This window comes from Mastigoproctus giganteus, chromosome 6 (assembly GCF_048544385.1).
Source record: "Mastigoproctus giganteus isolate SK-2022 chromosome 6, ASM4854438v1, whole genome shotgun sequence".
Lineage (NCBI taxonomy): Eukaryota > Metazoa > Arthropoda > Arachnida > Uropygi > Thelyphonidae > Mastigoproctus > Mastigoproctus giganteus.
The window spans coordinates 211,436,820-211,451,562 of record NC_143580.1 but is presented as its reverse complement, the minus strand read 5'-3'; the positions used below and the strand labels follow the sequence as shown (position 1 = coordinate 211,451,562).

The window sequence follows — 14,743 nt, the reverse complement described above, 5'->3', positions numbered from 1 at the left end:
GACACTTTGTGGCTTTAGAGGACTTCCCTTCCTTTTGTTATAACAATTTAACAAATATTCAAGTCCCCCCCCCACCATTGCAGATCTGCCAGACTTGCAAAAAGGAAGACAGAGTCTTCCAGTTAACACTTTGATCACTTGTCATAGAGTGAGCTATGACCTTGCCAGTGGTTCTTCCCATCATTCCTAGTTACTGTGTGTGTGTGTGTGTGTGGTATGGATGTTTATTGGCGCATTAGCTGCTATGGCTATAGTGCGCCTCATTCCTAGTTACTGTTTTCTCCCTTCAGTAGTGTACGAGTTCCACTCAGGGTAGTTGACAGAATGTTCTAGCAGAAACACAAATTGATTTTTATTTATTTTTGATATGAGCAAACTTTTTGTGAACTCATTAAGTTAAATTGCTTTTCTTTAATTTATTATATTTAGAAAGATTTTCACCCTGGTAGCATTCTTGATGCTCCACATTGAGGTATAGATATAAAATATGTGAATATGTGATGCTCTCGAGGAATTGGTTCTATATTTGCAGGTAAAATCAACTTAAACATTTTGCTGATGTTTGTTATTTGGTTTTTAGGAGCATTAGCAACTAAGGCCATATTGCTCCGGGATATGCGGTGGTCATTCCCTGACCTTTCCACATCCTCCGTATTTGGTGGTGACGGGCTTGAACCCCGGTATAATCAAGAAGCGTGTGCTGTGCACTGCTGTTCCTTCCCACCTGGCTACGGAGGCGCCATATTTTGCTGAATTACATATTCTAAGAACAGCGATCCAAAGGTAAATCAAAGAAGATTGAAAATATTTTGTTAATATTCCAGCTTGACCACTAGGTCAGAACAGTTTACATTAATCATTTTCATAATGAATACAATAATTAACTGTATATAGCAGTCATGTGTGCTTCATTCATGATCCACTAAACACACATACTGTGCACTCTCATATGCTTGACTGCTCATCTATGTCGGGTGTATAAAAAAAAATCATCTTATTTTTGGATTTGAACATGTATATCCAAAGTAATAATGAAACTATTTTGCTTTGCCCCTGTTGGCAGGCAATCACACCTTGTTTGAGAAAGGCCATATTTTAATCGGTTCACGATTGGGAGATAAGACTCCAAATGTGAGTCATGAATTTGGCACCTTATTGTTATTATTAGCTATATGGTGCAAGGAAGCCTGAGACTTATGCTGCACCAGCCAAAAAAATTTTCTGAATTAGAGAGAGAGAGAGAGAGAGAGAGAGAGAGAGAGAGAGAGAGAGAGAGTGAGAGAGTGAGTGTGTGTCAGTCAGAAATAGAAGAGAATCACCAAGAAAGAGAAGAATGATGATATCCAGGACCCTGGGTGTGCCAAGCCCATACTCACCAGATGTGAGCCCCTAGGGTTATAATGTAAATTTGGTGTCTCCACCTGCCTGTTCTGACAGCTGCCTCATATATTGCCACTACTTGTGAGAAATTTATCACATTTATAGAGACAGTGTGATAACATTTTCAGACATTGATTGATATCTGCACAGTTATTCCAAACCATGGAATTTGTTTTTCAGGGATGAATGAGCAGCTTATTGCAGTAGCTGTTTAGCATTTTTTTGATGTATAAACATCATTGGCAGCACCTACTAAATTTCAGACTGTAGTAAAATCAGTTTGTCACGATTTTGCGACACGAAAATGGCATCATTCGATGTCATTTCCATTTCATAACAAAGAAAGTCCGGAGAGGAGATTGCACAGAGGATCATGGGATGTGATCTTGGATGTGCTCAGAGCTGGCATAAACCAGCTGATTGTGGAAAAAGGTTTATGATTTGGAGCATATCACTTAGGTGGGTTTAAGCAAACCATTTCCACCTGTGGCAGAAACCTTTTGATAACCAGAGAAATGAAATCTTGAGGGCAGTGATCTTGGATGTGTTTCAGCCTTACTAGTTGAAGTGCATGTAATATAGGCATTGCTGTTCCCGTCTGTATTACTGAAGCGGTTGTATATTTCCATCAAGAGGTGAATCATAAATGTTTTTCTGCAACTAGCTGGGCTGGTCAAGAATATTTGAATCAGTTCATGATTGGGAGATAACAGACTCCAAATTACATGTATGAGTAGAATCTTTTGCTTGTCATTAGTCGTTCTCATTAAGTTGCAGAAGTCCTCGTTGGTCATCAAGTTTTCGTGTTTCTTTGCAATTGCGCTGAGTTAGTTGAGTGTGGCGAGCTTTATATCCTCATTCATCTTGCTGTTTGAATGATTATAAAAGTTTTCTTCTCATAGTCTTGGATGTGCCAAAAACACTTTACATGACTATGCAGGTCGTTACTGCATGCTTCGTCAGGATCGTCATCGTCTTGAACATCATCTTACATATTTCAATCATTTTGCAAATGTCCAAGTCTGATTCATTGCAATTTACCATCTAGTATGAGCTCTTCACTGTCATCGTAGATCTCGACATATTTCATCTCTGTTTCCTCATTGCGAAATGGAATGTGCAGCGTTACTATCTCACACTTGTACTTGTTGAGATCCTGAGCCAAGTCATAGTTTCGATAGCGTATTATGCATGGATACTGTTGTTTCTTGCAGATCTCGTAGCACTGCATGTGTAATTTTCCATAAAGCATGACAGAGTAACATGATCCAACATGATAGTATGATTGCAACAGTACAAATACTTGTATTGTTGCAATCATACTATTCAACAAATGGCTACAATCAAATGGGTAATTAGGCTATTGTCTAACCTCTTCCAAACATTGATTCGATAGAGTAAGCAGTGGGTGTGTATCCTATTTATCACTAACATTGATTTGGTAGAGTAAGTAACAGGCGTTAGCATAAATTACATTGTTCATGATTTTGGTTCTAGCTGTTCGAAATTTATTAGGTGTCGTCAAAGACGTTTACATGTAAAACATCTTTTGTGTGTACAGGGTACACATGATTTTTTTTGTTTAAAATACCCTTATTACATGGAAGAAATAGAATACAGTATGCTCATTTATGATAACAGATGGCAATTAGTGGCTGCCATTGCACTAGGAAAGTCTTCTGCAACATTCCTATGGATCAACAGCCATGTTTGATATGTAAAAATACCTGAAAAGATATGCTGGATATAACAAAGTCTTGGCTGCAATAAGATGGCCCCTCAGTACATTATATCATATTTGATAATGACTTTCTGAGTGACACATTCCATGGATAATAGACTGGTTGTGGTTTTCCAAAAGCACTGATATGACCAGCAAGATACCTGATTGTATTTCTTGTATTTCTTAATATTTTCACAAAGAATTATCACATGATAATTCCACGTGAGAATACATTAAGGAAATTGTTTCCAAGAAATCTGTACTGTATGACAGACAATTTTTTTATAATTATCTTTCCTTCATTACGGCAAAGGTTAACCTTACGAGTGTCTAGCAACAATGTTAACATATCCAGGTTTATCGGCGGAATCTAACCGTGGTCATTCACTGATGAGCCCCCACAGCAACTCAACATCCCCTGGAGAGCCCAGACTATAATGCTTTTAATATTTGAAGTTGATAAACCCATTTTCAGGAGTAAGTCAGCAGATGTCTTGCTCCAAACTCCCTTATAACTAACAGTAATGGTAGATACAACTGGCTATGTGCTGTAATCCTGAGCGATTAACTCCTTCAGATGACTATGCTTGAGGTCCTGGCCAGAGTCCACAACTTGGGCATCAAGAAGGAACAGAGAGCCATCGCTTGCACACAGGATGTTGGGTTTCCATAAATCCTCCCATGTGTTGAACCGAGGCTCTTTCTTAATCTCCATACTTTCTGGTGAAGCCTGTTGGAAACTAAGTTCACAATTGAGTCATACCTTTTTAACTCTGTCTGTGTATTCTGAAACATCTTTAAACAATGTGATCGACCACATTGCACCCAGTTCCACATGCTCTCTCCATACTACATCCTAGAGATTACCTCCAGGTCATCTTGAGGATGAATGCCCTCAGGTTTATCAAATGGCCTCTCATGTAATTACAAGGTATTTTACATTTGGCAACTATAAAGATCCTTGACTCCATAATAAAGGAAAGGGTAAAGGAACTTATGAACTTTTATTTAATATTTTTATAAAATGCAAAATTTCCAACTTGAAAATTAAACTATATGCAGATAATTCACTAGTCTGCATAGATTTGGATGTTTTCAAAATTCATAGTGTTTCTGGGTCCCCTTTAACTAATTATAAAAATCAAAACCATTTTTACCAATCATGTACTGCTTTTTTCCAAACAATAAGAATTGTTTTCTTAGATATACATTCCATGTATATGCAATATGCATACTACTTCCTTCATGACTGACAGGTATAGATGTGTCCAGATGTGTTTTGACATGTCAAGGTATGCAAGTCAGGTAGCTATGAGTATATACACCTGCCCCAGTATTTCTTCCACATTCATTTGTTGGTCTTTGACAGTGGTAATTTGTGGTTATGTAACAATCCAAATATTATTCATATTCTTAAAATTTTCCAAATTTAATTTAACTAAAATGTTTTCATTTGCCTCTTGTTGCATATTTAAATATCAAGAAGACTATGGTTTGTCTTCTGAATATTAATTAATAAATAGTCACATAAAAATTTGAAATTCCTCTGTATGCACAAAAATATGAAAAATAAGCAAAAAATAATTTGAAATTGTTTATTTTTTGATGTCACTTATATTTTTAATATTTTTTCTGAACACAACAGTGAAAAATTCATGTTCTGTATTAAAAACATATTTTTAATTAATTTTTAAAAATTAAAACTCCCTTTTAGACCTGTTGGTGAATGAATGCAGATTTAAAAACCACATCCTTCAATGATTGCTTTGATTAGACAAAAGCTTGTCAGTAAAAGGAGTGCTAGCTGCATAAAACGTGAAGTGCTCATGTCAATTTGATTTCAGATGATGCATCAATATCACAAGGCCAGAGAGTGTTATTGATTGGAGGAAAGTATGTGGTGGTAAACAGAGCATGCTACAATAACTCAACATGGCATATGTGAATTGACACATGTATGTAACTAGGTTTAATTTAATTGGGAATGTTTTCTAATTGTGTGATAATTAACAGATATTTCTGGAATTTTCTTCAGAGAATTCACAGAAAACATTTTCAAACCTTTGTAAGATTATTCTCTTTTATAATGTGAGCAGTTAAAGAGGAGAATGATTTGTTTATCTTTGTTAAAACTCTAGTTCAGTATTTAACAACTTATCAGGCTATTGGAATAGTTTCTCATTCATTATTTTAAGCAAATATATTTAAATTTTTTTTTTATGGAAGTGTAGAATGTCTGCAGTATTTTTTATTTATTTTTTCTAATTGACAAATTTTGCATGATGTATTTATGTTTCTAGAACGATTTGACCCTACAGTTCATATTTTTTGATGGAGAAGAAGCATTTCAAAGATGGAGCAAGACAGATTCACTTTATGGAGCACGCCATCTTGCTGAAAAGTGGAATCATCTTCCATTTCCAACTGAAAAAGATGCAGAAAATTGCAAGGGCCGCGAAGAGTTCACATCGTACTTAGATAGAATTGTAAGTCTTGTACATATCTGTTATTGTGGTGCCAGACAGAAGTAATTAGTCAGATAAACAATTATATGATATTTTTTTTTATGGAACAGAATTAGAGTTTTCAGGTTTTCAAATCAGTGAACAGAATTCTTGAGTACAGCAACTGTTTCTAACTTATGTTCAATTAAACATTGTGTCTACCTATAACATAATAAATATTAGGTAACATAAAAGTAGCTAGATATATGTACCCTGTGTTAGTATAATGTACCTTTTCCATGTTGAAATAATCAAAAAATATATATCATGTATAAGTTAGTGCATTTGCATCATTTCTGTACATAGCCAACTACATAAGTAGTTATAAATTGGCATCATTAAATATATCTCATATTGTGAATACCTTCACAACGAGTTGCCCTGATATTGCACTACCTCGAATAAGTAATGCTTCACCATAGGAGAAGACTATTGTTACTTATTCTCAGCAGATACCATCACCCATATGGCACCTTTTCAGAGCTTGTTGGCTCCTCATCAGTGGGTGGGCAGGTACCCTGGTGTTGCAATGATGACGACCCAGTTGCAAAGTATAAATCCACAATATGAGAGATGCCTGATGGTGTGGAGTAATTTAGATTATGGTATAGTTTAGGGCTAAAGTCGTCATCATTGCAACACCAGGGTACCTGCCCATCCACTGATGAGGAGCCAGTAAGCTTCGAAATGGTGTCGTATAGATGATGGTATGCGCTGAGAATAAGTAACAATAGTCTTCTCCTATGGGGAAGCATTACTTATTTGAGGTAGTGCAATATCATGGCAACTCATTGTGAAGAGGTATTCACAATATGAGATATTCTTAATGATTCCAATTTATAACTACTTATGTAGTTGGCTATGTACAGAAATGATGCAAATGCACTAACCTGTACATTAGTTAAACTATTTGCATAGCCTGAGGCTTTAGCCCTAAACTATACCATAATCAAAAAATATATATGATACACATCATCAATATATCCAGTACTACTTGAGGAGTGTAATTGAGGTATAAAAACTGGCCAGTAAATGTCAATACAATAATTTGCAAATGTTTATATACATGTACTACTGAGGGGTTGATTGGTTAGATACACAAACTTAATAGTGAGTAGCACCTTTAGCCCCCACAAAAGTCTCAAATCATTAGGGTATGGACTACATGAGTTGTCCATTTCCTAATGACTTCCACTATTTTAAAGAAGCTAAAACAAAAATATATACAGTGATATGAGCTGTAAGTCCAGAACTGATAGGGGCATAATTCTCTGGCTTTGTTGTGCCATATATCTAGAGGTTCCTCACACCAGTTCCACTGTATGCCTCACAAGTCTGGTCTTCCACCCCCTGCGACTTATCAAAGAACTTCCTTGTAATGGAGTGTTGGATCCATTCCTGGATGAACAGAATCATGGGGATGCCATTCACTATCTACGTGGCCATTCTCCACAAGAATCTCAATACCATCCCATGGAAATACCAAGTTTTGATAAAGAATCTGTATGCTCTTAACATACAGATTCTAACCTGACATATTCCAAATGATTTGCACATAATCTCAAAGGACTGAAATGAAATGTGATGGAATTTGGTCAAATGTATACCATAATTGGAAAACAAACATCTCTCAATAATTCTGTTGATTTGGTGGTTCTTGTACTTAAAGTGTAATGCCCATGATGAATTCATGTTCTGTGAATTTTATGGGATTAACATTTTTATGCATTTTATTCCTAGGTGGTTATAAAACTTATTGAATTTTGGCTGTTTTCTGCTAATGTAGCACTGTTTCAATAACATTTCTGACTGAATTGGTATTAATTAGTTTCTTTTAATTTTCAAACTTTGCTTTTTATTTATTAGGTTTAATCTTACTGTTTTTTTTTTTTTTTTAAATTTCTTCTCTCAGAGCCTAAAGCTCTGAGAGGAGAAATCAAATCAAAATTTTATCATGATTACAACATGATTAATTATAGTTTTTCTTATTTTTAGGAAGCATTGATTCTGTTGGATTTATTAGGTGGACCAAATCCACAGTTTTATAGTTATTTCTTGGACACACATGGTCTTTATTTACAACTTGTTAATGTGGGTATGTACCTCTTTTTTTTTTTCTTTTTTTTTAATTATAAATTGAATGTTACAAACAGAATGTGCATGCTGCAGTAGATATCAGCATAATCACATTACTGTAATCTTGGTGAAATATATCAAAAATTCCATCCTCTTATTTTGTCATAAAACTTCCTTGAACTAGGTCCACAGTGCCCTCACACCCTCACTGACTTTTGCTTGGCCACTGCACAGCTGGACTGATTGCACAAACAGGTACTTCATGAATTTTCAGTACTATTGCAGAACTGTAGGTCTACTCAGTGGCTTTTTTTAACCGTGTTTGAAATTTATGCATAAGAGCAGTGGCAGACTGCATCTCATTGAACCAAAGTATGCACTGCACCGCCTTCTCAGGATTGGCAAATTTTATCATGATTACAATTTTGTGATTATGCTGCAGTCTACTGCAGTGTGCAAATTTTCTAGGAAGTAGTTTCTGATTTGTATCATGTACCCCATTCACACAATAATGCTGTAATTTTGTAGAGGAGGATTTGTGGATACCCTATATATGAAGTCAGATAAATAGGACATCAATGGGGAATATGAATGCTTCACTTGTTTCAGATATTATTTATGGAATTTAGCATTTTGCCGATACAGTATTGTTTCTATTTTTAAATTATATGTGATATTTCAGACTTAACCAAGCTTTTCTTAATCAATAAATAAATTTATTGTTATTCACTTATAAAGTTTAGAATGTGCTTATGCACTGACTGTATCTATCATTATTCCAAGTTACTGATAAGTTCAATTTTTATTTTTTTTTCTTTTGTTTTGTAGTGTTTTCAGTACACACACACGCACGCACGCACGCGCGCGCACACACACACACACACACACACACACACACACACACACACACACACACACACACACACACACACACACACACACACACACACACACACACGTGTGCTATGTGCTGTGCACACCCAGCACAGCACAGATTTTCCATACCATGTGGTACAACATGGTATGGAAAATCTTTGAACAAGATTATTTGCACAAATCAAAATTGTTCAAACGTATAAATGCATACCTACACATTTATGGTTTCTTATAAAATTTAGAAAATTATCTGTTTTTACATTTTTTATGGAGCTTTATTTTTTACTGATTTCAGTGAAGTTTATGTAATTCTTTTCATATAGAAACTAGAAATCTGGTCTTTGAGGTTGTCACAGACATTCTCTCAGATATAACAGACAAGCTGTACTTGCTACCTGGGAGTCTAAAACGCTGATGGAACTGATATTCGGGTGAAACTCAAGTCAAGTGGACCCAATTTCGGTGAAGTCTGGATGGTCTGTGACAGCCAAATCCTCTACTTGCACCTTCACGTTGGTAGGACTGTTAGTAATCCTGGGTATAACCTCCATGCACAAGTACATGGTGGGTGATCACCCAGGTGTGAACCAACGTAGGCAGAGGTCGAGGTGTGGTGCCCACACCACATGGAGGAATGCCGCCCCTCTATGTTACCAGGCAGTACTAGGAGGTAGATCACTCTCATCAACCGGTGCAATACCGCCACTTTGCTTATTAGAGTCTTGAAGTGGTGGAACCCATGTTTAGTCTCTAGAGCTAAGTTCCAGTCAATCCTTCCCCATCTCTTCCATCATGCAGTATGATTGATGACTTTTGAGGTTATGATGAACATCGTGGCGAGATCCATTATTTTTTACATTTCGAGGGTACAGCTCTAAAACGGCGTTCGTAGGCCGGCCGCTAGTTAGTACACCAGACCGAACCTATTGGTAACTCTCTAGGAGGCTTCCGGATCAGCTAGTGTATTATAATCTTGCTACTTCTACTCTGCCAGATAGTGACTGGAGGGAGTCTGAGTAGTGTGTGTGCAGGGGGCATTGACGAGGCCACATTATGTCAAGGATCTAGGTATATTCTTACCATATGTACACCATATCCAAAAATTTCATTACTTCATACAGCATGTTTCACCCACTTTTTCTTACTATTGAATACACCATGAATTGTCAAACTAACAGAGCAAGCTTATCTGTGAAAAGATCTAAACCTCCCAAACACTTCCTAATTCATTTCAGAAATATACGTGGTCTCAATTCTAATCTCAGCGATGTCCATTTCCACTTTTTTTCTGACAAATCTCAGTTATCGGGTGATTCAAATACTGCTCATTTCAGATGCCCAAATTATTCGCTGTATGATTCCTTTCGCCTCAAAGGTGGTACTTTTGCATATGTCCATTCTGATATTCCCTGTCAGAGACTTGGTAATTTTGAATCTCCTCTCTTGGATCTTCTCTGGCTTAAAATCTCTCTACCTCATTGTGCCAAATTCATCTGTTGTCTCTACCATTCTCCCAACTCCACTAATCACTTGGAGCTCTTTGAATTCCTCTCTTTGCAACTTGACTCTCTCCAGTCCAACTTTCCTAACAGTGAGGTAATTTTCCTTGGTGATTTTAATGTTCGACTCCAGCTGGCTTCCATTTTCTAATCACACCGACCCAGCTGGTCAAGATGCTGAAGCTTTTGCAATTACTAATGACCTTGCACAAATTGTTCATTTACCTACAAGAATACCGGACAATCCTAATCGTGCAGCCAACACGCTTGATCTTTTTCTCACAAACAACCCTTCTAAGTACACGGTCGAATTTAGAGGTCCTTTAGGCACTTCAGATCACAACTTGGTGATTGTCTCTTCTCCAATGGAGCCTTTATCTCATGGCTATTCCCAACTTCGTGTTGTTTGGCACTACAAGAATGCAAAATTGGATGACTTGCGAGATTTCTTTTCTTCTTTTTCTTGGTCGGACTACCGTTTCAAAACTTCTGATATCAACTTTTGCTCAGATCGTGTCAGTGAAATTATTCTTGCAGGAATGGAATCCTTTATCCCACACTCCTTTTTAAAATCTCGTCCTTTATCTAAACCTTGGTTTTCCAATAAATGTTCTAAGGCTGTTCAAGAGAAAAATGTTGCATATTGGTTTTTGGTTTGTTTCTAATTCTTCAGTTTCATTTTCTGCCTACACCAAAGCTCTCAACAATTGTAAAGCAGTTATTAATCAGTCCAAACTAGAGTTTGAACAGGCTAAGAGTAGAAAACTTGCTTCTTGCCCCAATGGTAGCCGGGCATTCTGGTCTCTTGCCAAAGCTATTGGCTGCAACTTTTGCCCATCTCTGCTCCCACCTCTGTCCAAACCAGACGGTTCTGTTGTCACTTCAGCCAAGGATAAAGCTGACCTGCTAGCATTCCATTTTTCTTCCAACTCATGTATTAATGATCTTGGTAAAACACCTCCCTCCATTCCCAACATGCTCCATTCAATGCCTCCTGTGGTCTTCCGTCAAAAGGATGTCAGAAGGATTTTGTCAAATCTTGATGCTAAGAAAGCTCCAGGTCCCGATGGTATTTCTCCACTTGTTCTCAAAATCTGTGCTCCTGAACTTACTCCAATTCTTTGCTGCCTTTTTTCACTTTCTTATTCCAAAGGTGTTTTTCCTTCTGCTTGGAAATTTGCTCATATCCAGCCAGTTTCTAAAAAGGGCGACAAATCCTTCCCATTCAATTATCGTCCCATTGCAATTACTTCTACTCTTTCTAAAGTAATGGAGAAATCAATTAACTGCCAACTCTTAAACTACCGAGAAACCTTCCGTCTGATCAACGATCGCCAGTATGGATTCCGTAAGTGTCGATCCACTGGTGATATTCTGGCTTATGTTACCCATTTATAGACTAATTCAATGGAAAGGTTCGGTGAAACACAAGTAGTTGCTCTTGATATCTCAAAAGGCTTTTGATCGTGTTTGGCATAAAGGTCTTCTAAACAAACTTTCATCTTATGGTTTGCCAACAGTTTTTTGTAATTGGTTATCCAGTTTTCTCTCTGATCGCTCACTGAGGTTGATGGTAGATGGCTCTCTGTCTTCTGACTTCTCCACTAATGCCAGTGTCCCCCAAGGTTCAGTTCTTTTCTCCACTCTTCTCCTCTTGTATACTAATATTTTCCTCTTGTATACTAATAATTTCCTCTTGTATAATAATGGAAGAAGAATGACCTTCTTCCATTGACTGGAAACCCTATGCATAGTTTTGCCAATGATAGCACATTGCATTCCACTTTCCATTTTGAGAAACCTTGTCCTGCTCAATCAGCTTCAACTTCTTGAAAATCTGCTACCAATTCCTTAAATGCGGATCTTCAGGTAATTCTCCAGTGGGGCAAAGTTTTAGAAGGATTGATTTCAATTCTTCTAAAACTCAGTCTTGTCTTATATCTCTCAAAAAGGATTCTTCTGCTCCTGTGCTTATCTTTGGTGATACTCCGATTTCTAGGCAAGTTGATATATCTCTTTTGGTTATTACCCTGACTTCTAATCTCTCTTGGCACATGCACATTACAAATATTGCTCCCTCTGCACCTAAAAAAACTTGGGTTTCTCTTTCGTTCTCCGCGTTACTTTTCTTCCAAACAGCTGTTCACTCTGTATAAATCGCAAATCCACTCTACCATGGAATATTGTTCCCACATCTGGGGTGGTGCCCCCAAAATCTCTCTCAGGCTTCTTGATTCCATTCAGAAGAGGGCAGTTAGGTTAATTAATGATTCATCTCTAACAGAGTCTCTCCACTCGCTGTCTCATAGACGTACTATTTCTGCTGTATGCCTCTTCTACAGATATTTCCATGGACACTGTTCTTCTGAATTGGCTTCTATAATTCCTGCTCTCTCTTTCAAAACATTTCAAACATGTGCAGCCACCAACCAACGTCCATTTACTGTCCAACTTCAAACTCACAGAACCAACTTTTCATCTTCCTCGTTTATTCATTCAGCTGCCATTTTCTGGAACAATCTTTCTTCGTATGTATTTCCTGAAAATTACAGTCTACAGAAGTTCAAGTCCAATATCAACAAATATCTTTCATCTTCCCAACCTCCAACCCAAGCACGCTACTAAGTACTTTAGGTTCTAATACCTCTCGTGTTTGAGGTTTACATAAAAAAAAAAAAAAAAAAAAACCTGCTGAATTCCGATATATTTGATATATATTAGCATTCAGATGTATATATATCGATATTGGTATGTATCAGCTGGTTTGATATATTTTTTATTTATGACTATGTGTGTCAACATCACCTTCAGTTGACTCTTATGCTTATTCTGCTTGCAAATAGAGTAGAGTTTCTATTGCATTACTTCATATACAAACAGTGCCATGAAGATAAAAACAAGAAGCATTTTTACATGATACATAATAACAACAAAAAAAATTTTATACTCCAGAGCAACCACAATAAATCAGGAGCTCATAAGATGGAGAATGCAAGAATGTCACCGCATACAGAAATCACAGGACCTTGAATCACAGTCAGTCAGCTCAAATATGTGCCCTCACTTTTGATCACTCAGCTGTGGTTTGCAAAATTTGAGGATACATTTGTACACATATTTTAGCTGACTGTGGTTCAAGCTCCATGACTGCTGAATTATTATTAGTAGTAATGGTGGTAGTGGCAAATGATGCAAGGAAACAAGTTTATACATCATCAACCAAGAAAAAAAAGTATCCATCCCCTCCTCTCTAATAATATGTCTATTTCTTCCTTAAATTTATTCAAACTACTCACTTCCACAACACTAGATAATAGTTTGTTCTAATAATAAATTGCTCTCTGTCCAAAAGCAAATTTGTGCACATCTACTTTGCAGCTGTCCTTTTTCTAATTTAAATTTATATCCCCCTGAATGTGTTTGTCTGAGAAAGAGTAAGAATACTATCATCATTAAGTTTACATAATCCATTTAAAGCCTTAAATATTTCAGTCAGGTCTCCTTGCAAGTGCCTAGTTTTCAAGTACTGCAATTGCAGAACTGCAATCTTTTGTGGTAAAGGTACCCCTTTGTGTTCTTGACTAATCTGGTTGCTCTTCTCTGCACCCTTTCCAAGCAGTCCGCATCTTTCTTAAAATGAGGCCTCCAGACCTGTGTGCAGTAATTAAGATGCAGGCCTATTGACTACTTTATACAATGGGATAATCAACTCCTTATTCCTGCTGACAAGGAGTTCCTGTATATCATTGACAGAATCCCATGAGTTGTTCCAGCAGTCTGTTTGCACACAGCTCAAAGAACTTCACATTGGACTGTACAATTATTCCTAGCTCTCTTTTGTTCTCTGGTGTGGTACCACCTAATAGGTTCACCTATGTTAGGCGAAGGTAAAGAAAGCCTGCATGAGAAGCATGCAAAAGTTCAATGAAATTTACCATACAAATTTCATTGAACTTTTGCAATACAAAATTTACAATACAAATGCCGTTACGGCAAAGTACTTTGCCATAACGGCATTTGTATTGTTGCTTGCTCAGTAAACATACAGTGGGTGTTATCGGTCAGGAGTAGAAATTGAATCCCATGGGAGATTGAAACCCTCCCGAAAGTGGAGGGGGTAACCTGACCTTTTTTCTTTAGAATCACTGGTGGGCTAGTGGATAAATTGTTTATAAAGAGAGAAAAAAAAAAAAAAAAAAAGGCAAAGGAAGCCCACACAAGAAGCATGGCAAACTTCAAAAACGTTTATCGGTGAAACTACGTTATGAACATTTTTTATGACGCCAGAACTTCCAATATGACTCTGTTCGTGATTCAGTTAGTTAATTCAATTAGTGATTCTAAAGAAAAAAGGTCAGGTTATCCCCCCTCCACTTCGGGAGGGTTTCAAGCTCCCGTGGGATTCAACTTCTATTCCAGACCAATAACACCCACCGTCTGTTTACCAAGCGAGCAACAATACAAATTCTGTTACGGCAAAGTACTTTTACCGGTAAATTTCATCGAATTTTTGCAGGCTTTCTTTACCTTAGCCGTATGTTATTCTGGGATTATTGTTGCCAATATGCAGTAGGACATTTACCAATTTTAGACCTGTCACCTCTGCCTAATATTGCTAGGTCTTGCTGCAATAGTATGCCTTGATTCCCATCATTAACCACCTTGCCAGCATTTATCATCTGCAA

General features: G+C 37.1%; 1 protein-coding gene across 1 annotated transcript in view; it reads left to right on the top strand.

The window, feature by feature from the left end:
• LOC150084922 (glutaminyl-peptide cyclotransferase-like) overlaps positions 1-14,743 on the top strand; it is a 60,767-nt gene that overhangs the window by 16,833 nt on the left and 29,191 nt on the right. Inside the window, exons 4-5 of the mRNA XM_090375648.1 lie at positions 5,404-5,589; positions 7,603-7,702. Of these exons, the coding sequence (XP_090231774.1) occupies positions 5,404-5,589; positions 7,603-7,702 (286 nt within the window). The remainder of the gene's footprint in view (positions 1-5,403; positions 5,590-7,602; positions 7,703-14,743) is intronic.